Source organism: Melanerpes formicivorus, unplaced genomic scaffold (assembly GCF_026170545.1).
Source record: "Melanerpes formicivorus ecotype bairdi unplaced genomic scaffold, bMelFor1.0.p_v2 SCAF_45, whole genome shotgun sequence".
NCBI classification, from domain to species: Eukaryota; Metazoa; Chordata; class Aves; order Piciformes; family Picidae; genus Melanerpes; species Melanerpes formicivorus.
In genome coordinates this window covers 819,190-839,750 of record NW_027142397.1, presented here as the reverse complement: position 1 = coordinate 839,750, position 20,561 = coordinate 819,190, and the positions used below count along the sequence as shown (strand labels likewise).

At 65.1% G+C, this 20,561-nt stretch overlaps 3 protein-coding genes across 4 annotated transcripts; 1 reads left to right on the top strand and 2 right to left on the bottom strand.

The window, feature by feature from the left end:
• Positions 1 to 1,313: 1,313 nt before the first annotated feature.
• On the top strand, positions 1,314 to 2,797 carry SFN (stratifin). The gene has a single exon (XM_068159100.1). It carries the CDS (start codon positions 1,469 to 1,471, stop codon positions 2,207 to 2,209), a length of 741 nt encoding a protein of 246 aa, XP_068015201.1. The 5' UTR covers positions 1,314 to 1,468; the 3' UTR covers positions 2,210 to 2,797.
• Positions 2,798 to 8,270: 5,473 nt separating this feature from the next.
• On the bottom strand, positions 8,271 to 14,040 carry GPN2 (GPN-loop GTPase 2). The gene is made up of 6 exons (XM_068159096.1): positions 13,637 to 14,040; positions 12,403 to 12,918; positions 10,753 to 10,909; positions 9,952 to 10,112; positions 9,308 to 9,438; positions 8,271 to 8,874 (listed from the first exon to the last, which is right to left on the bottom strand). The coding sequence occupies exons 2-6, from the start codon at positions 12,817 to 12,819 to the stop codon at positions 8,802 to 8,804; spliced, it is 939 nt and encodes a 312-aa protein (XP_068015197.1). The 5' UTR covers positions 12,820 to 12,918; positions 13,637 to 14,040; the 3' UTR covers positions 8,271 to 8,801.
• A 567-nt stretch (positions 14,041 to 14,607) lies between these two features.
• Positions 14,608 to 19,566, bottom strand: GPATCH3 (G-patch domain containing 3). Of its 2 annotated transcripts, XM_068159059.1 has the most exons (8): positions 19,194 to 19,566; positions 18,037 to 18,455; positions 16,530 to 16,704; positions 16,150 to 16,209; positions 15,767 to 15,885; positions 15,493 to 15,620; positions 15,175 to 15,384; positions 14,608 to 15,144 (listed from the first exon to the last, which is right to left on the bottom strand). In XM_068159059.1, the coding sequence occupies exons 1-8, from the start codon at positions 19,549 to 19,551 to the stop codon at positions 15,105 to 15,107; spliced, it is 1,509 nt and encodes a 502-aa protein (XP_068015160.1). In that variant the 5' UTR covers positions 19,552 to 19,566; the 3' UTR covers positions 14,608 to 15,104. The 2 variants fall into 2 exon arrangements, with proteins under 2 accessions (XP_068015160.1, XP_068015159.1); XM_068159058.1 differs by having other exon boundaries at positions 14,608 to 15,384.
• Between the last annotated feature and the right edge of the window lie 995 nt (positions 19,567 to 20,561).

Genomic DNA, 20,561 nt, shown 5'->3' with positions numbered 1-20,561 from the left:
CCCTCATCCTGGCACTCCCAGCCCTTGCCAGATGTCCCTCCCCAGCTCTCCTGGAGCCCCTTCAGGTACTGGAAGGCTGCTGGGGTCTTTCTCCCACCCTCAGTCCCCACCACCCTTCAGCTCTGTGGCACCCAAGTGAGGCAGGGCGGGGATGAAGGGTGCCAGGGTGGCACCGGGGGCTGTCTGCAGGGATGAGTAAAGCAAGGAGTCACTGCAAACCCCTTTCCCACCTCGGCCCAGCGCCAGCAGGCTCCGCCCCAGCCCGCCCTTCCCGCACGGCTCCCGCACAGCAGATAAGGGCTGGGGCTTGGCACGGGCCAGGGCTGTGCCAGCGTGGCCAGCAGCAGCCGGCGTGTGGCAACAAGCTGGAGCAGGCTGAGAGTGAAACTGCAGCGCAACGCGGAGCGCAGATCCTAATCGGGGCGGCGCTTCTCCACCGCGGGGCCAGCAGCTACAGCCGCTCCGTGGGCAGCCAGGAAACGTCTAACAAGGAAAATCCCCCACCCCAAACTCTCCAGCGTCTGCAGAAAAGTCCCTGGTGAGATGCTGGGTGGAGAAAGGGGCCGTGGAGGAGCCCCAGTTTGGACCAGGTGGCCCTTGGGGTCCCTCCCAAGCAGACGAAACTTGGGGTCCCTCCCAGCCTGGCGTTCTGTGATGCTGTGATTCAGGCTGAGTGGGGCTGGGGGCGGTGCAGGCTGCACTGCCGGGGGTTGCCCCTCTCTGGGGTGATTGGGGGTGGCTGGTGGGGGGCGGCCCCGCTGCGCGGCGGCTCAAAGGCCGGCGCTGGGGCGGTCCCTCCCCGGGCACATTGCTGAGCCTCTCGGCCTCGGTTTCCCCACCTGTGGGAATCAAATACCTGCCCGGCCAGCCCCGGCAATTACCAACGAGTTAATCACCACAGGAAATCGGCAGCGATAGGACTTTTGGGGGGGGGCGAGGAGGAAACCATTTTTATGACCTGGCACACCCCGTGCCCCATTTCTCGGGAGGGCTGGGGTGGGAAGAGCTGAACGCTGCCACATCTTGGTGTGATCCCCCGAACGGTACCCCACCTCCTGCCCCCTTCCCAAGCACTCGGATGGGCGTCCCCTGGGTGCCGGGGTGGGCGTCGGCCGGGGGAAGATCCCCAGGGCACCCGTGGGTGCTGCACCCACTGCCGAGCCCTCCCCGGCGACCCAGAGGGCAGGGCGTTGGCCGCCACCCCTCGCCCCTTCCCCAGCGCCCGACGCCTGCGGGCAGAGGATGATTCACGGCAATTTTCCTTTTAAGGCTGGGCTCGGTGGGGAGGAAGCAGAGGAGGAGGAGGAGGAGGGGGACACTCCTTCGACCTGGCTGGCTCCTCCTGCTCTCGCTCGAGGCTCCGACGCTCAGCCAAAAGCGAATCCCGGCGGCAGGGCTCGGCAGAGGCTCCGACGGCTCCCAGCCCTGCTCCTCGCCCCAGCGTCTGCGCCGCGCCCGCGTCCCAGCCATGGCAAGAAACCACCAAGTGCAGAAGGCCAAGCTGGCCGAGCAGGCCGAACGCTACGAGGACATGGCAGACTTCATGAAGGCCGTGGTGGAGCACGGGGACGAGCTGTCCAACGAGGAGCGCAACCTCCTCTCGGTCGCCTACAAGAACGTGGTGGGCTGCCAGCGCTCCGCCTGGAGGGTGATCTCCAGCATCGAGCACAAGACCGAGGAGGGGGACGACAAAGCGCAGCTGGTGAACGAGTACCGGGAGAAGGTGGAGAGGGAGCTGAACGGCGTCTGCAAGAACGTCCTGGCCCTGCTGGACAAGTACCTCATCAAGAAGGCGAGCGACGCCGAGAGCAAGGTCTTCTACCTGAAGATGAAGGGTGACTACTACCGGTACCTGGCCGAGGTGGCCACCGGGGAGGACCGCAAGAAGACGATAGACAGCGCCCAGGAAGCCTACCAAGAGGCCATGGACATCAGCAAAAAGGAGATGCAGCCCACGAACCCCATCCGCCTGGGGCTGGCCCTCAACTTCTCCGTCTTCCACTACGAGATCGCCAACGCCCCCGAGCAGGCCATCTCCCTGGCCAAGACCACCTTCGACGAGGCCATGGGGGACCTGCACACGCTCAGCGAAGACTCCTACAAGGACAGCACCCTCATCATGCAGCTGCTCAGGGACAACCTCACGCTATGGACAGCCGAGTGCGCCGGGGAAGACGGCGGCGAGGCTGCCGAAGAGCCCAAGAACTGAGCGGCCCCGCGGCGCTGGGACCGGCCCCCGCCTGCCCCCTCCACCCCCCGGCCTCTCACGCTGCTGGGTTGGGTTGGGTTGGGTTGGGTTCGGTTCGGTTCGGTTCGGTTTGGTTGGGTTTGGTTTGGTTCTTTTTTTGTTTTCCTTTGCCTGATTTTTTTTTCCAGGGGGGAGGGCTCTCGGCTCTCCCCCCCCAGCCTGGATGCCAGGAGCAGGGGCGGGGCGTTGTGGCGGTTGCTGGGTGGCTTTGGCATGACCACCCCCTCCGCCCCCCCCCCATCTTCCCTCTCTCCCACACTTTTGTCTGTGGGGTAGAAAGGGAAGGGGAAGGGGGGGCGGGGGGGGGGGCTCCACCTCGGAGGGCTGCCAGCCCCCAACTATTTAACATTCTGGGTGGGGGTTTCCCAGCCCAGCACGTGCTGGCTCCAAACTCACCATTCCAGAGGGCTGGAGCTGCAGCGGGAGGAGGCGAGGGGCTGGGATGGGGTGAGAAGGGGGGTCCGGGCAGCCCCCACCCATCCCAGGGGTCAGGGAGGGGGTCGCCTATTGCCAAAGCCTCTGTGCCTCTCCAATAAACCATCTCCTGCACGCCTGCCTCTGGTCTGCTTCGTCTCTCCCCCGCACACGTGTCCGGGCAGCTCCCGCCGCCGGGCACCGCTCCGCGTCCCACCCCGGCAGGGTGCGGAGCAGTCGGATCCCCCGGGATCTGCAGCGCCGCTTCCACTGCTCCCAGTCCCTCCCAGCCCCCTGATGGGCTCTCGGGGTGCCCAGCCTTTGGCAAACCCACAGCCCGCGGAAGGGCTCTGCCTCTGTGGGGTGAAGGTTTTGGCAGCCCCACGCAGCACTGGGTACTCTGGGGGGTGAACCGAGGTCCTCCACCTCGCGGGGGTGTTTGGGGTATGTGTGTCTCACCCCCACGGTGCAAACCCAGGGTGCTCCAAACCCCACACTGAGGCCCTTGTGCAGGTCCCCAGCTCCCCCACTAGCTCTTCTGTATGGCCAGAGTGATGGTGGGGCCCTAAAGGAGCGTTGACAGCAACACAGGGGCGGCCCTGGGGTGTCCCCTGGGGTGGGGATGTCCCCAACAAGGTCTGGACGTGCTGGAGAGCGACAAAGTTCAGCACTTAGGGTCCTGGCATGCAGCCACAGCCAAGGGTGCAGCTCCCAGAGCACAGCCCCCCCCTGCCAGCACGAGTTTCGACATGAAAAAAATAATCACCCTGAAGTGCAGGCAGGGCAGGCAGGGCTGAGCTCACCACAGCAGGCAGGGCAGCCCGGGCTGAGCTCATCACATCCAGGCAGGGCAGCCCGGGCTGAGCTCAGCACATCCAGGCAGGGCAGCCCGGGCTGAGCTCAGCACAGTGGGCACGGAGGGGCTGGGCAGGCGCCGGCCTTGGATGGCGAACGCCAGGGTGCAGCAAGCGCCGGGACTCAGGATGTGTCCCCTCGCTTCTCTTGGGTCCCCAGCCTGGGGACGGGGGGGACACGCCGGCCCCACCCCCCAAGCATGGTTAACCCCAAGGTGCCAGGAGCTCCTGGGCTTTGGGGAAACCGAGGCACGACCCTCCCGCAGCCGGCGTGAGGCTGCTGCTCCCTGCACAGCCACCGGCCGGGGACGCGCAGGGGCTCGCCGGGGCTCTGCCGTGGGAAAGAGCTGGCAAAACCGAACCTGCTCACCCCAGGTGGCACAAATCACCGGGCACGGAGCCCAGCCGAGGGCATTTACCCCTGTGAGCCCCCCGCCCGCCCCCCAGGCCCCTCTGCGTGCCCACCATGGCATCCCACGGCGGCCGTGCCTTGGCCCCGCTGACGTCCCGGGCAGGTTGCAATTCGCTCGGCAGGGCCAAGCCGAGCTGGGGGCCCCCGGCGGTGTCGGGGAGCCCAGGCGGTTGCCGGGGGGGAGGCCGGTGAGGGGCCCCGACGCTTGGCCTCCGCCTGGCCCTGAGCGCTCCCAGCCTGGGAACCGGCCCCAGCCCTGTAATTAGCGCAGCGGGGCCGGCCGACGTGAAAAACCAGCCCAGGGCTCTGGCCGGCCCCGCAGCCGCGGGCTGGGGACACCAGCAGCCAGGGCTGGTTGTACTGGGAGGGTCTGAGGGGGGAGCTGGGGGCTGCCCCTGCCCGGGGAGGAGGTTTTCGCCAGGGGGCAGGAGGTCAGAGGGGCTCCCGCTGGGCACCAGGGGGCTAAGCGACTTCACTGCAGCGCCGCAGCAGGAGCAGCGCCGCAGCAGGAGCAGCGCCGCAGCAGGAGCAGCGCCGCAGCAGGAGCAGCGCCGCAGCAGGAGCAGCGCCGCAGCAGGAGCAGCGCCGCAGCAGGAGCAGCGCCGCAGCAGGAGCAGCGCCGCAGCAGGAGCAGCGCCGCAGCAGGAGCAGCGCCGCAGCAGGAGCAGCGCCGCAGCAGGAGCAGCGCCGCAGCAGGGGGATGCTTCCTGGCCTCCCAGCCGGGCCAGCAGCTTTTTGGGCCCCCGTGACGCATCCTGTGCTGCCGGGGGAGGGGCACGAGATGCTCCCCAGGGTCCTCTTGGCCCCCTCCCCCCCCCCCCCCATTTCATGTATGGTTGTGTGACCCAGAGGGAAAGGACCAAGGTGATGTTGGGACACCACCCCCTGTCCCTGTCCCTGTCCCCTGGCTGGCACACCCAGGAGGATGCTCTCATCATTCCTGGCACAGCACAGGAGGGGTCACACAGCCGAGCTCCCCGGGGGGAGTTTCAGTGTCTTTGACAGCAGCAAAGGGCTGGGGGTGGGCTGGGGCCAGGCAGTATCCTCCCACCCTGGAGCCACTCTCCCAGCCTGGCACTAGGAGCAGGGGCCTGGCACAGCCCATGCACCAGGGCTGTCATCACTGTGGTTGGCAGCCACGGGGTTAAGGCTCCTGAAGAGGGTCTCTGAGATGCCCAAGAGGCTCTGGAGGGCTGCAGGATCCACAGCCTGGCTTGTCCCTTGTCTTCAGGTCTCAGAGTCTCCCCTGCAGGGCTCCTTGCCTGGGGCTGGGGCTGGCCAGCTCCTGGCCCAGGCTGGGCCAGCCCCAGCACCTCCCTGGTGTGGCAGCACCCAAGGCAGAGAGCAGTGCTGGGCAGCTGGCCCCGGGCAGCGCTGGGGTGTCAGCAGGGCGTGCCAGCCGTGTCCTGGGCTGGCAGGGGCTTTGTAGAGTCCAGAGAGGCTTTTTGATGCCACCACGTGATGGGGAAACTCAGAGCCTTCAAGCAGCAGCTCCCTGGCCCTTTCCTGGGGCAGATGCTGTGGGGTCCCACTGGCCCCATCCTCTGGGCTCTTCATCCCTGGGGCCAGCCCAGGTCAGGCTGTTTGGGGCTCTGAGCAGCCTGCTCCAGATGAAGATGTCCCTGCTGGCTGCAGGGGTGGGGCTGAACCAGGTGAACTTTAAAGGTCCCTTCCAACCCAAACCATTCTGTGGCTCTGTGATTTTTTAGCCCTTCTTGTCCATCCCACAGCCCTGCTGAAGCTCCCAGCACAGCCCTGAGCCCTGGCAGCCCCCACTGGAACAGCTGGGGGCTGCCAAAAGCCTTTAGTGCCTCCACACTTGCTCAGGGCTGGCTGGGCCAGAGCCAGGTGCTGTGTTTTGGGCTGTGGAGAGGGAGCCTGCAGCTGCCTGGGGATAACCTGGCTCTGGGGAGCTGCTGTGGTGACACTGTGCTGGGTGAGAGCTGCACCAAGGGCTCCAGCCTGGTGACCTGGCTGCAAGACAGGGGTTGGGGCTGGAAACCGGGGAGGGGAACACAGCAGCCCTCAGCTCAGCGGCTGCAACCCAAAGCCAAACCCTTTCACCCCTAAACCCATGAGCTGGCACGAGCTCAGCCTCACCCAGGAGGTCCCACGGGCAGCCAGAGTGGGCTCAGCCTCTCCCGGCACCAGGATCAGGGGGGCCAGGGCAGGTAGGACCAGCTCTGCAGAACGCCTGTCCCCCCCCACCCAGGGCTGTGCCTGGGCTGGGTGACTAATCCTGGCCCTTTGCCCTGCCTGCTTGCTCAATGGGAGTGACAGCAGCCAAGGTGTCACCTCCCTCAGCCCCGGGGAGCCTCGCAGCGTGGGGACATGTGGGTGCAGGAGCTGGCTGCGTGGCACACTCCGGGCTCCCAGCCTGCTGTCTCCCCTGCAGGGCCTTCTCCCTCTTCACCCTGGCCAGCAGCAGGGAGGTTCATCCCTGCCCAGCTGCAGCTTCAGCCTCTGCTTCCCAGCCCCGGGCTGGGAGGAGACCCTTGGTGTGCAAACGCTGCTGGGCTGGGGCTGCAGCTCTGCCAGACCTCAGCACTCCTCGGCTTGGAGCCCGCAGAGATTCAGTATCACCAAGGTTGGAAGAGACCTCAAAGATCATCGAGTCCAACCTGTCACCACAGACCTCATGACCAGAGTAGGGAGGACACGACTGCCCACTGCAGGCTCGAACTCGCCTTCAGCTCCCCTCTGCTGTCCGTTGTCCCCAGCAGCAGCACAGTGTGGCAGGGCTGGGGCTGCAGGCACCACCTGGGTGTTAAAGTAAAGCCAAAGACCCCCAGAGGCTTTGCTGGCCCCTGCATAACTCCAGCTCGACCTCACCAGGCCCTTTTAAGCCACCAGATCGAACCTCTCCAAGCCAGGGGAGAGCTGACATCAAATCCACATTTTCATGACCATTGCTTCCCAGCAGCTGCAGGGAGCAGAGATGAGTCCACAAGGGCCCAAGGTAGGGATGGAGTTTCAGCTCCAGTTGTGGTTTGATCGACTTCTAGACCTTCAGGCCCAGAGAGCACTGAGGTCCACTGCCAGAATGCAGCCAGGAATGCTGAGGGAAATCCCTCAGATCGTGGGGAAAGAGCTCAGGCACTGCCAGCAGCCAGGAATTTGACTTCAGTGCTTGAAATGTGGGCCCTGAGCTGCCCAGAGCCTGTGGCTGTGTGCACATGGAAGGCTGTTTTCTTCCCCCTCCTCCCCCTCAGCTCCACCTGGTCTCCAAATCCTGTCCACAAAGCTGTGAGGGGCAGGAGAATTCCATTTTAAACCCCTGCCAAGTCCCTGCCAGGCAGGACCCCACTCCCCCAGAGTCCCTGCCTGCTCTGCAGTGGCTCTGCTGAGGCTGTCCCCTGCAGGGAGACTCCTTGGCTTGGCTTGTGCAAGGTCTTGGGCAAGAAGTGATGCTGAGTCTGCAGATGGAGCTGGGAGCTGGGACTCTCACCTGCTCCCATCCTCCCAGGCAGCTGCTGGAACCTGGGAATCCCACAGGCAGGAGGGGAAGCCTTGGGACTTCAGCACAGGACTTTGCTGTCCCAGGCTGAAAGAATTTGGCCTGGAAAAGAGAAGGCTCCAGGGAGACCTTAGAGCTGCATCTCAGGATCTGCAGGGGACCTAGAGGCAGGCTGGGGAGGGATTGCTCAGGAGGGCTGTGGGGATAGGACAAGGGACAATGGTTTGGAACTGGAGCAGGGCAGAGTCAGGTTGGACATCAGGAGGAAGCTCTGCTCAGTGAGGCTGGGGAGACACTGGCATAGGCTGCCCAGGGACATGGTTGAGGCCCTGCCCCTGAGACATTTCAGCATCAGCCTGGATGTGTCCCTGGGCAGCCTGCTCTAGCTGGAGCTGTCCCTGTTGCCTGCCAGGGGCTGCCCAAGATGCCCTCGGAGGGACCCTTCCAACCCAAGGCCATCTGTGAAGCTGTGATCTGGGAGCTGAAGAAAGCAAGCCCAGGACAAGGAAGGTGACTGAGGGCAGCCAAGGCAGCTGCTGGGTCAGGCTCTGCCTGCTGCTGACTCACTCAGGGTCTTTCTTCATCAAAAGCCTCCAAAAGCCAACCTTGCAGTTTGTGCATCTCCACCAGCCTGCTGCCCACACACCCAGCCCCAGCATCCAGCCCCTGCGGGGCACACAGGAGGGGTGAGCTCCTTCCACAGCCCATGGTCACTCCTCCTCCCCCCCTCCCCAGCCAAAGCTCCTCCTGCTCGGGGAGGTGACAGAAGGACACCAGGTCCCAGACCGGGGCAGAAGCTGCCCTGACCCTCCCCCAGAGGCTGCTCAGCCCCAGGCTGTGGAGCACTCCTGGGTTTATTTATTCAGTCTCAGCACAGGCCCAAGATGAAAGAGAGAGGAAGGTTTGTTTTATTAAGAAAGAGTCCATCATTAGCCAGAAATAAAAGAAGAACAACCCTGCTCTGCCCTCCTCCAGGCAGGTCAGAGGCTCCTCGGCCTCTGAGCACGAGGCCCAAACCTGCTCCTCCCTGGGACACCCAGAGCTGGCTCAAGGCTCCCTGCAGGAGACAGCTCCAATTGATTTGTCTCTCTCTGGATCTGCCTTGGTCATGAGGAGGAGGAGACCTGGCAGAGCTCAGGCTCCTGGCTCTTGCTTCTCCTCTCTTCTCCACCTGGCTGAAGCCAGCTTGCTGCTAAGGGGAGGCCTGGCTGGCCCTGGCGAGGCTCAGAGCCCCTGCCCCATGCAGCTGGGCTGCTGCTCCAGAGGTCAAAGCCTGGCAGAGAGGGAGGCCAGCAGCCAGCCCTCTGCCCGGGCAGCCTTGCCCTGGCTCTGAGTCAGAGGACGCCAAGGTGCTTCCAGCTGCTGGGAGGAAAAGCAGAGGTGTGACAGAGGGAGCAGCTGTGCAGGGCGGGCGTGTCACAGCCCCAGCACCTCTTCTTCCACCGCTTTGTCCTGGGATTGCAAATACCTCTCCTGCACTGCCAGCGTGCTGATAACACAGTCATTAAGGCAAACAAGGGGCTGGGCCCAAACACTCCCTCTGCAAGCAGCTCTCCACCTCCCCAGTGAGCAAGCGGCTCACACTCGCCTGGAGGCTGGCAGGGAGGCAGCAGGGCTCTGGCTGATCCCAGGCCAGACAAGCAGGAGAATCGGTTGCATGGTCTGGAGGAGAGGGGATGACCCAGCCCAAGTGAGTGTGAGAGAAGAGAGCTGTCAAGAGATTCCTCCCACGCTGCCAGCATCAATTAGCAGCAGCTGTGGTGGCTTTGGTGCGGACGGCCAGGGCCTGGCTGAGCTCTGTGCCTATCGCCCGGCAGCATCAGGCGACAGCTGCCAGCCCCTCCCCAGCCTGCCCCAGCTGCCTGCCCCTCCCCAGCCTGCCCCCGGGCAGAGAGGAGGCAAAGCCTGGCAGAGAAGGATACGAAGTGAAGTGGAAATCAGCTCCCACAGCTGCTGACATCAGGGCTTCCAGGCTCCTGTGCTCCTGGTCCCCGAAGGAGCAGCCGTTGGCCTTGTCCACAGCCTGCATCACCTGCCGCATGCTGGCCTTGTCCTGGGGGGCAGGGGCAGGGCTGGCCACAGCTCCTCAGGGCCCTCACCAGGCACCTCTCACAGGCTCTGGGTGGGGGCCCCTGAGGGGCCAAGCAGGGGTAGGAGCACATGACAGCCTCCACCCTCTGGCTGCCTCTCATCACCTCTCAGCCCATTTGCCTTTGGTGACAACTCCTGCAAGCTCCCAGTGAACACCTCCAGCTCTCCCACCCCAAGCTTCTCCTCCCAATCTTCTCATTACTTGGTGCTCCCTCATTTAAAACCCTTTCAGGTTGCCCAGATTTGAAATGCAGGCAGAGCAGAGCCCTAATTGCCCACCCCGGGGACACAAGGCCCACACAGCCCCCAGCCCCTCAGCCTCTGGCTGCCACAGCCCATTTACAAGCCTGGGTGTGACTCCCTGGTCCCCTCCAAGCCTGATGGCTCCCTGCTGCTGTCATCTAGCTGCTGGCAGAGGTGCTGGCAGAGGTGCTGGCTGTGTCCCCAGCACTCCAGGTGCTCTCTGCCCACTCACCTGGATGTTGAGTGGCACAAAGGACACCAGGCTGTAGTCCTCGATCACCTCCACCAGCTTCTGGTTGAGGCGCCGGTAGTGCCTGAAGAAGGGGTCAGAAGCTAAATGGTCAACCAGGTAAGAGAGGTCCAGGACCTCTGTGTAATAATCCAGGTTGAAAGCTGCAGGGAAACAGCAAGAAGGCAACTTGTAAATGTCCACAGTGCAGTCAGAGTCACAGCAGCTCCCCAGCCAGCAGGGCAAGGGAGGGTCTCCTCCTGCCTCCACTCTGCCCTGCTGAGGCCACAGCTGGAGCACTGGGTTCAGTTCTGGGCTCCCCAGTTCAAAAGAGGCAGGGAGCTGCTGGGGAGAGGCTCTGAAGATGCTGAGGGGCCTGGAGCAGCTCTGTGAGGAGCAAAGGCTGAGAGCCTGGAGCAGAGCAGCCCCAGAGGGGATCTGAGCAATGCTCAGAAAGAGATAAAGGACCTGGGCAGGGGCAAGAGGCTGGGGCCAGGCTCTGCTCAGTGGTGCCCAGGGACAGCACAAGGGGCAAGGGGCACAAAGTGGAACCCAGGAGGTTCCATCTGAACAGGAGGAGAAACTTCTTTGGTGTGAGGGTGCTGGAGGCCTGGAGCAGGCTGCCCAGAGAGGTTGTGGAGTCTCCTTGTGAGGAGACATCCACCTCCCCCTGGGCAGGCTGCTGTGGGTGTCCTGCTGGTGCAGGGGGTTGGACTGGGTGATCCTCAGAGGTCACTTCCCACTCCCAGCAGTCTGCCCTCCCAGCAGCACAGCCCTGCCCCAGCCCAGCCCCAGGGCTCTCACCCAGCTTCCCATACTGCTCGATGAGGTCCATCTTGGAGAGGACGTTGACGTGGGGCAGCTCCACGTGCAGCATGGTGGAGAGAGAGGTGCAGAGCACAGAGATGAACTTGCCAGGGTCTGTGCAGTAGTGAGAATCCACCAAGTGCACTGCAGCCAGCTGGGACAGCAAAGACACAGAGGGACAGCAGAAAGTCAAGCCTGGGACAAGTCCATCCCCCTGCCTTGGGAACCCTCTGAGGCGGCTACAGACAATCTGTGCAGACCTGGCTGTCCCACACAGAGCTTCTCACACAGGGGAAGTGACCTTCTAGCTCCTGCAGTGCCAACCCCCCCTGTGCATGGCTGCAGAGTCACAATGCCACCACTCACCTCCGTGGGCTGCCCAGGCCAGTCTAGCCCCAGGCTGCTGGAGCACTGAAAGGGCTGTGGGGAGGCTCAGCAGGGTGCAAGACACTAAACCCTGCAGCTGCTCTTCCTTCTCTGAGGCTTTCTTTCTCTGCAGATGACATTCCCAGGCTTGTCTGAGCTCTGCAGGTTTTCTGGGGGTGGGGGCTGGGGTTAACTCCCCTCCTGCATGACCCAGCTGCCTCCACAGGAATGCTCTGGGGCAGGGAGCACTCAGGAGCAGCCACTGCAGCTCACCAGGCTCTGCTGGCAGAGCCAACTGTTGTGTGGTCTGGAATAATGCTTCACAACTCCATTAATGAGCACTTTGATCCCCTGGGTTTTGTGCAGCTCTAACAATGGGATCCAAGATTTCTGTTCAGCCCCTGCCTGTTGCACAAGGCTGCTCAGAGTCACAGGCAAGCAGGGCTGAGTCACAGCTGTGCTTCTGCAGCACAACAGAAAGCCACTCTGGAGCTCACAGGCAGTTGCTAGGCATTTGAAGCAGCATCAGAACAGCAGTGGAACCTCCTCCTTTAACATCTGCCATTCCATGGCCATGCATTTGAGCAGGAGCCATTGGCTCATGGGCAGCCCCAGTGCCACTCTCAGGCAAAGGAGCCTGCCCTGCCTGCTCACCATGCAGGCTTTGCTCCTTCCTGGCTTGGCCCAAATGCAAAGCAAATGCAAGGCAAGCAAGGCAGCGTGGGGCTGGGCTCTGCTCACCTGGGCCTCCTCATCTGCATCTGCCATTGTGCAAGCAAGCACAGAGCATGTCCTGCAAGAGTGATGCAGCTTGGCTGTGGCAGAGCCAGGCAGGGCCTGGGGGGAGACCTGAGCCTCTCTCAGTGCCGTGCACAGAGTCTCACCCAGCACAGGAGGCTTCCTCCCCGCTCCAAAACGCAGCAGGTCAAACACACAAGGGCTGTGCAGAGGAGCCTGGAGCACAGCAAGAGTGTGAGGAAGGAACCCATGATGGCTTGTGGTGGTCCCACTGCATTAACCACCCTGAGCAAGCCACGCTGGTGCCAATCCAAGCACAACGTGGGGCAAACCTCCCTGCTCCAGCTGCCTGCCAGGCGAGGCCAAGCGGCTCAGTGAGGCAGCCACAGCGTCAGGGAGGGCTTTCAGCTGGAAAAGACCTTCCAGATACCTGCTCAGCCACCAGCAGCCACATCCACGAGCCCAGAGCACACAGTGCCCAGCTTCCCAGCCCCTTGCACAAGGCTGTGGGGCACCGAGGGCCGACCCCAGCCCCACACCTACCCTGAACCCGCCCCTGGCCAGCTGCGCCAGGACGTTCTTCAGGGCCCGGTGGTGGGTGTAGAGCTCCACCTGCCCCGGGCAGTCAAACAGGTAGTAGTGCCCCCTGAAGGCCGCCAGCTGCTCCTGCAGCCAGTCGCAGTTGGCCTCCAGGTACTCCATGCAGTAGAGCAGGCCCCCGTTGGGGCCCAGCGCCAGGCTCTCCATCACGTCGGGCAGGGTGACGAGCTGGGCGATGTCCAGGGCGCAGCGGTAGGGCAGGGCCTCGTTGGCAGGGTCCAGGTTCACCACAGCCACCTTGCGCCCGAGCCTGCCCAGGAACTCCTGCATGCCCTGGCAGTAGGTCGTCTTCCCAGAGCCTGGAGGCCCAATCACCACCTGGCCAAAGGCCAGGGAGCTGCCCGGGCTGCCCTCAGACATGGTGGCGCATCGCCTTCGCTCCTGCTGGCTGGGAGGACGAGGGCCGCGGGAGCTGCGCTTGGCCCAATGCAGCCTGCTGGGATGGACGCCCAGGGCGTGCTGGAGGGAAGGGAAATGCAGCTGCTGCCTCTGCCGCCCCTCGGGAGGCCAAGCCCTGGGACAGGGCTGAGGTCACCCTGCAGCCCCGGCTGGAAACAGGACCGGAGCTGAGCCTGCAGGACACAGGTCCCTGCTCCTGCCCTCGTGTGGGATCAGCTGGACCCCAGCTGGCTCCCCCCCGACACGGCAGTGCCCACACGTCCCCTCCCCCACCCCAGCACGTCCCCTCCCCCACCCCAGCACGTCCCCTCCCCCACCCCAGCACGTCCCCTCCATTGCTCCACGTCCTCCTTCACGGCCTCTCCCCTCCCCTCGTATCCATCCCCTACATACTCCACGCCCCCTCCCCTCTCCCCCCTGCAGTCCTCCCCCTCCCCCTATCGCCTCCCCTCCCCGCCCCACATTTCCTGCATCTCCTCCTCCTGCTCTCTCCTCTGCAGCCTCCCCTCGCCACGTGCTCCCTGCCTCCCGCGTCCCCTCTGCCCCATCCCTGCCCCACCCCTGCCTCCCATCCCCCCTCTGCCCCGTCCCTGCCCCATCCCTGCTTCCCATCCCCCCTCTGCCCCGTCCCTGCCTCCCGTGTCCCCTCTGCCCCGTCCCTGCCTCCCATCCCCCCTCTGCCCCGTCCCTGCCCCATCCCTGCCTCCCGTGTCCCCTGCCCCGTCCCTGCCTCCTTCCCCCGGTCCCTCCATCCCTCACCCCGCTCCGTTTCCCTCACCCCCGCCCCAGCAGCCGCTGCGGGTCCTGGCTCGCGGTGTGCCCCCCCGCTCCGCTCCCCGCCTGCCTCCGAGGCGCTGGGCCCGGGTGGCCGCCGGCGCCCGAGCTCCGAGTTCCGCGGCGCGGCGGCGCTGCCGCTGCCATGGCGCCCCCTGGCGGCCGGAGGAACGCGCGGCTCCTCGGGCAGCCGCCGCACGAACCTGCGCCCCCGACCTCGGGACGGCCTCCGGAGCCGCAGGTTCGAGTCCCGGTCCGGCCCTTGTCACAACCACCCCCCACGGCTGCCGTCAAGAACAGGGCCAAGAACTCCCTGTACCTCCCCCCGACACAGCCACAGCCAAGCTGGATCCTGCCGGCAGAGCTTCCAACCCATCCCCACTGACTGCAGCGCTGGGCCACTGCCGCGAGGGCTCTGCCCCCCCCCAGCAGAGGGCCTGCGGCAGGAGCGCAGCGCAGGGCACAGCGGAGCCGTGGAAGGCAGCAGCCTCCCGCAGAGCTCCTCCGGAGGCCGCCAGGAGGAGGCTTTCATCCCCAGCAGTCGCTCCCGTGGGATCGGCACGCCCAGGCCAGCAGAGCTTTGGGCAGCGCAGCTCCTGCGCCTCGCTGGCCCTGCCTGTGCTTGTCCTGCACCAGGGCTCAGGCAGCCATGAGCTCACCTAGCACCCAAGCTTGGACGATCCAAGCTTTAAACTGCCTGTCACAATCCACAGCCTCTCCCCCTCCCAGTGACCAACCAGGGCCAGCATCATTCCCCCTCCCTGCACCCCAAAATGGTACCAGGTGGAAGGGACCCCTGGAGATCATCCAAAGCCATCCTCTTGCCCCCTACCCTTCAGCTCTTGCTGAGTATTGCTCAGCTCCCCTCTGGGGCTGCTCTTCTCCAGGCTCTTCGCCCCAGGGCTCTCAGCCTTTGCTCCCCACAGAGCTGCTCAGCATCTTAGTAGCTTAGAGGACAAAGAGTCACTGAAGCAATTTTTGTCACAAATGTGTCTTCCAAAAATAAAACATCTGAAACCCTGCTCCAAAGCCAAGCCCAGGAGCCAGCCTGTGCTGGTGAGGAGCAGAAGCAGCAGCAAGGCTGTGTGGCTCAGCGTGCCTGGGTCCCAGTGAGCCTGGCCCCAGTGTGCCTGGGCTCAGTGTGCCTGGGCCCCAGTGTGCCTGGGCTCAGTGTGCCTGGGCTCAGTGAGCCTGGGTCCCAGTGAGCCTGGCCCCAGTGTGCCTGGGCCCCAGTGTGCCTGGGCTCAGTGAGCCTGGGCTCAGTGTGCCTGGGCTCAGTGAGCCTGGGTCCCAGTGTGCCTGGGCTCAGTGTGCCTGGCCCCAGTGTGCCTGGGCTCAGTGAGCCTGGGCTCAGTGTGCCTGGGCTCAGTGAGCCTGGCCCCAGTGTGCCTGGGTCCCAGTGAGCCTGGCCCCAGTGTGCCTGGGCCCCAGTGTGCCTGGGCTCAGTGAGCCTGGGCTCAGTGTGCCTGGGCTCAGTGAGCCTGGGTCCCAGTGTGCCTGGGCTCAGTGTGCCTGGCCCCAGTGTGCCTGGGCTCAGTGAGCCTGGCCCCAGAGCTCTGCAGAGCCCCCTGGGACGCCCGCACAAAGGCCATACTCTGCCTGTACTTCATGGCGGTGGGGGGCTGGCGCCTGAGCAGCTGGTCCCCACTGTCCTGTGGGTCAGGGTCATCATAGATGGTGGAGATGAGGATGGGAGCATCCTCACGGCGCTTTTTCACCCTGATGAAGGTTGGCAGCTTCTCCCCATGGTACCTGGAGCGGCAGCAAACATTTGGGTCAGAGCTGCTGAGGCAGTTGGGACCCCCCCAGCTCCCCCAGGCAGAGGCTCTGCGCACAGGCAGGGCAGGGGTGGGCACTCACCCCAGTCCCCTCTTGCATCTGGGGTTCTGACCCTCGTTGTCCAGAGCTTCTGCCATTCCAGAGCTGCTGCTCCCCAGCCCCTGCCCCTCCGTCCAGCCCTGCTGCTCCAGCAGCTTCCTGCCAAAGCCCTGGGAGAGGGGAAAAAGCCATCAGAGCTGCTGGACGAAGGCCATCTCCACCTGTGCCCCCTCCCCACACCCAAGACCTCTCCTCCTCCTGACCCACATCCCCCAGGGACCACCCCACAGCCTGTGCTGTGCCCTGCAGAGCTCACCTTGGTGTACCTCTCAAAGCTGCCGATCTGCCCTGGGGCAGAGCCTCCCTCCAGGCCGCTGCGGCGCCGCTGCTCCAGCCACATCCGCACCGAGTCCCGAGCGTCCTTATCCCCTCCATCTGGGGAGAAAGGAGCGAGGCTCAGAGCAGCACAGCTCAGGACAGCACTTTGCTGCCCTCATTTTGCCCAGAGAGGCAGGCAGCAGGGAAGCAGAACCTGTTCTGTTTGGCAGCTCTCACTGCCAGACAAGAAAAACTTCATCTGAGGTGCACTGAGGGCTTGGCCCCTTTCAAAGGGTGGCAGAGCCCCAGAGCTCCACACTGCACAGACCCAGCAGGCTCACAGCTCCCCTGCTCCCCCTGCAGCAGGCTCAGCCCAGGTACCTCTGTCATAGTAGATGCTCATGTCCACGTCCCAGTCGTCCGCAGTCTGCTCATCGAAGTCTGCCAAGAGAAGCAGAGCAGCAGTTTTGGTGATGGCTCTGGCAGTCTGGCACGAGGAGCTGGCTGCTGGAGGCCCAGCTCCCTGCTTTCCCTAAGGAAATGGGAAGGAATCTCTGCTGGAGCCTCCCCAAAGCCCCCAGCACAGGCTGCAGCAGGAGCACTGGGGGGCTCTGGTGCAGGTTCTGTGCTGAAGAGCAATGGCAAGGTGCCTGCAGCAGCTGGGGGAGGCTCCCATGGGGGTGCTCCTGATTTCCCTGCAGGGCTGGGCCCCCAGCTCCAGGGGGTCAGGTTGTGGCTCAGAACACAGACACCACAGTTACCTCCATTCTCCTCTTGCCAGTACTGAGCATCTGTGTAGAAGACCAGGCCAGAGCCTCCCTTCTCCCACTTGAGCTCAATCTCCTCCTCGAAGAGCCTCTCCTCGCTGCGCTCCTGCCTGGTCACATCCTCGTGCAGGGCCTCGTGCCGCTCCCACTCCTCACAGGTGTCGTTGTCCTGCAAAGGGGGTACTGGAGAGTGGGTGCCAGCACCACCAGCACCACCAGCACCCAGCCTGGCTGGGTGCCAGCACCACCAGCACCACCAGCACCCAGCCTGGCTGGGTGCCAGCACCACCAGCACCCAGCCTGCTGCCCCTTGCCCTGACCCTCGTGGCTCATCTTGGCGCCGTCCCTCCCAAAGAGCTTTGTCAACAGAGCTGGTCCCAGCCTGCTGTCTTCAGGCACTGACATGACTGGCACCATGACCTCACCCCTGACTAATGCCATCCTGAGAGTCAGCAGGGAGGTGGTGAGAAGCCTCACGTCACGCCCAGGGCCCTGTGCCCAGATGCCCATTTAAGGAGCAGCTCTGCTGGGCACCAAGTCAGCACCAGCCACAAGTTAATTCCACTCCAGCTGATCCCCAGGCAGATTGTGTGGAGGTGCAGGCAAGCAGCTGGCTGGCACAGACACAGGCCAGGCTGACAGCTTTACTGCTGCCTGCCCAGCTCTGGGCAGAGCCCTCCAAGGAAGACATTAAGCAAGGGACAGCCAAAAGAATGACTTAGAGAGGCAGGAAACAGCCTGGGAGAAAGCTCCAGAGGAGTCTGTTTAGTCTGGAGAAGAACAGACTGACTAACAAAGTTTGTCAGGGAGGGAACAAAGAGCTCTCTGTGTCCACTGTTGCCAGGGGAAGCCTGATGGGAGAAGACTGCAGCAGAGGTTTGGCAGCTCAGTTAGTTCTGCTGGAGCAGGGAACGGGGATGGCTTTGCCCCAGGACTGTGCTGCCTGTAATGACAGAGGGCTGAGGGAAGAGGCCAGACAGGCGTCTGGCAGGTGGAGGCAAGAAGGCAGTCCCTGGAGAGCCTGTCCAGCCCAGTTTGCCAGGAGCCTTTTGTCCCTAAAGCCACTTCTCTCAGTGACTAACTTCACTCCCAGGAGCATTCCAGGTCAGCCACTGGTACAGCTCTGTGCTGCCCAGCCTCTGCTTGCCTCATTTACAAGGGAAAGCAGAGCTGGGACCATCTGCCAGGCAGCAGGGCTGAGATCTGCTCCCACAGCACCAGCCTGCAGCTCTGCTCCCTTTGGGCTCCACAGCAACCAAACCCTTTGGGCCCAACACCAACCAAACCCTCTGGGCTCAAGCCCTGCAACCAGCTCAGCTTGGCCAAGCAGCTCCAGCAGGCTGAAGCCCACACCAAGGGGCTCAGTGCACCAAGAGGTGAACCCAGGCCTACTTTGAGCCCCTGTTCAGCCAGGCCCAGGAGGAGCTCTGGGTGCTGCCAGCCCTCCCAGCCTCACAGCTCTGATGGCTGCGCTTGGACAGCGCTGGGAAAATCCACTTACATCATCCGAGCGTGACTCCTCTTCCTCCTCTTCCTGCCCCTCTTCATCTTCCTCAGCACTGGCTGGGTGAGTCAGCTCAGCTCTTGCCACAGGCCCCTCTCCCTCTGTGATCTCATCCCCTGCAGCAGTGTAAACTCTTTCCTCCTCTGCAGCCACCTCGGAGCCCTGGTACTCGAAGGGCACATTCCCATACCTGCGGCTGGAGCCTGTCCTTGGGAACTGCAGCTGCAACTTCCTGATGATGCCTGGGGGCAGCCTGCAGGCCCGGATCAGCTCCAGGAACACTCTCAGGGGGGTGCCCACGTTGCCATAAGGCATGAAGGAGGGGGGGTTCAGCTCGGGCAGCCGCTTCAGCTCTGCCTCCGTGACAGACTCCCCGGCGGCTGTCTGCTCCTCGCTGCTGGACGCTGCCTCTGTGCCTGGGGGGGACAAGGAATGGTGTTGCAGGGACAGGCACTCCACCAGGGAGGGATAAACGAGGGTCCTCACGGGCAGGAGGGGCACAAGCAGATCCCAGACCAGCTTTCCTTGCCTCATTAAGTCTGGAGGAGGCTGAGTGGAAACCTCCTTTCTCTCTACAGCTCCCTGAAAGGAGGGGGCAGTGGGGTGGGGGTTGGTCTCCTCCCGAGTCTGAGGTGATAGAAGGAAAGGAAATGACCTAAAATTGTGCCAGGGGAGGCTCAGGCTGGAGATGCTGCCAGAGCAGCAGACTGGCACAGGCTGCCCAGGGAGGTGGTGGAGTCCCCATGCCTGGAGGGGTTCCAGAAACCTGTGGCCACGGCAGCTGGGGCCAGGGCTTGGTGGCTGTGGTGGCTGCTGGCTGCAGCTGCTGGTCTCAGAGAGCTTTCCCAAGCCAAAGCAATCTGCGGCTCCACGGCAGCCAATGTAACACAGCAGCGAAACTCCACCAGGCGAAACCACCCTGCGCCCCCCGGCTGGCTGCCGCCACTCGCGGGGGCGGGATGCGGCTCCCAGCGGCTCCCAGCGGCTCCCCCGAGCCCTTCCAAGGCAAGAGCTGAGGCGAGGCGCGACCCCCGCCGCCCCCCGGGGCCCGACCCCCGCCGCCCCCCGGAGCCCGACCCCCGCCGCCCCCCGGGGCCCGACCCCCGCCGCCCCCCGGAGCCCGACCCCCGCCGCCCCCCGGGGCCCGCTCGTACCTGCGCCGGGGCTGACGCGGACCCTGCGGATGAGGCAGCGGCCGGGCAGCGCGGCGCCGTCGGGCCCGACCCAGCGCTTGCCCGAGTACATGCGCAGGAAGCGGCGGCGGCGGCCGGGCCGCACGGCCACCAGGCAGGAGCAGCTGCGCGCCGCCGCCGGGGCCTCCCCGCCGCCGCCCGCCGCCGCCCGCTCCGGGCGGTGCCGGTAGTGGAAGCAGAGGAAGCCTCCGGCCTCCAAGAACTGGCTGAAGTAGGCGCGGAGCTGAGCGGAGCGCAGCGCGGCCGGGATGCCGCTCACCAGGCAGTACCGGGCGGCGGCGGCGGCGGCGGCGGCGGCGCTGCGGCCGGGCGCAGCCATCTTGGCCCCGGCGCGGGGACGGCGGCGCGGAGGGCGCCGCCTGGTGGCGGCTCGGCGCTCTGCAGCCTGGCTCGGGGCTTAGCGAGGGGCCGGGGTGGGGCGGGTCCCGGGGGGGCGCAGGGAGGGGGGTGGCAGGAGCCGGGTCCCGGGGGGGCGCAGGGAGGGGGGTGGCAGGAGCCGGGTCCCGGGGGGGCGCAGGAAGGGGGGTGGCAGGAGCCGGGTCCCGGGGGGGCGCAGGGAGGGGGGTGGCAGGAGCCGGGTCCCGGGGGGGCGCAGGGAGGGGGGGTGGCAGGAGCCGGGTCCCGGGGGGGGCGCAGGGAGGGGGGGTAGCAGGAGCCGGGTCCCGGGGGGGGCGCAGGGAGGGGGGCGGCAGGAGCCGGGTCCCGGGGGGGCGCAGGGAGGGGGGCGGCAGGAGCCGGGTCCCGGGGGGGCGCAGGGAGGGGGGCGGCAGGAGCCGGGTCCCGGGGGGGCGCAGGGAGGGGGGTGGCAGGAGCCGGGTCCCGGGGGGGTGCAGGCAGGGGGGTAGCAGGAGGTGGCCGGGTCCCGGGGGGGGCGCAGGGAGGGGGGGTAGCAGGAGCCGGGTCCCGGGGCACGCCCTGGGGGTGGGCAGGCTTGGAGATGTGTCACAAGCCATGGAGACAGCCAGGAGCTGCGCGGGGATCACCAGCTCTGGAAACAGCCAGGCTGAGGCGGGAGGCACAGCCCTGGGGGCGGCAGGGGGTGTCTGGCGGGGTCCTGGCTCCCTGTGCCCCGCTGCAGCTCAGCCCCTGGGCTAAAGTCCCAAGGCTGGGTGGTGCCCATGGTCTCAGACCTGCCTCAAGGGCAGAGCCTCCCGGGCAGGGGACCCCGCAGCGCCCCCCGTCCCCAGGCAGCGGCGGGACTGGTGGCAGGGGGAGGCCCTGGGAGCTGTGCCCTGTGCCCAGGTGCCTGTGGCAGCAGGGCTGCTGGCACCCCGTGTGCCCTGACTCACGCAGCCGGCAGGGCGCGGCGGGCTCGGGGCTGCCCCCGGG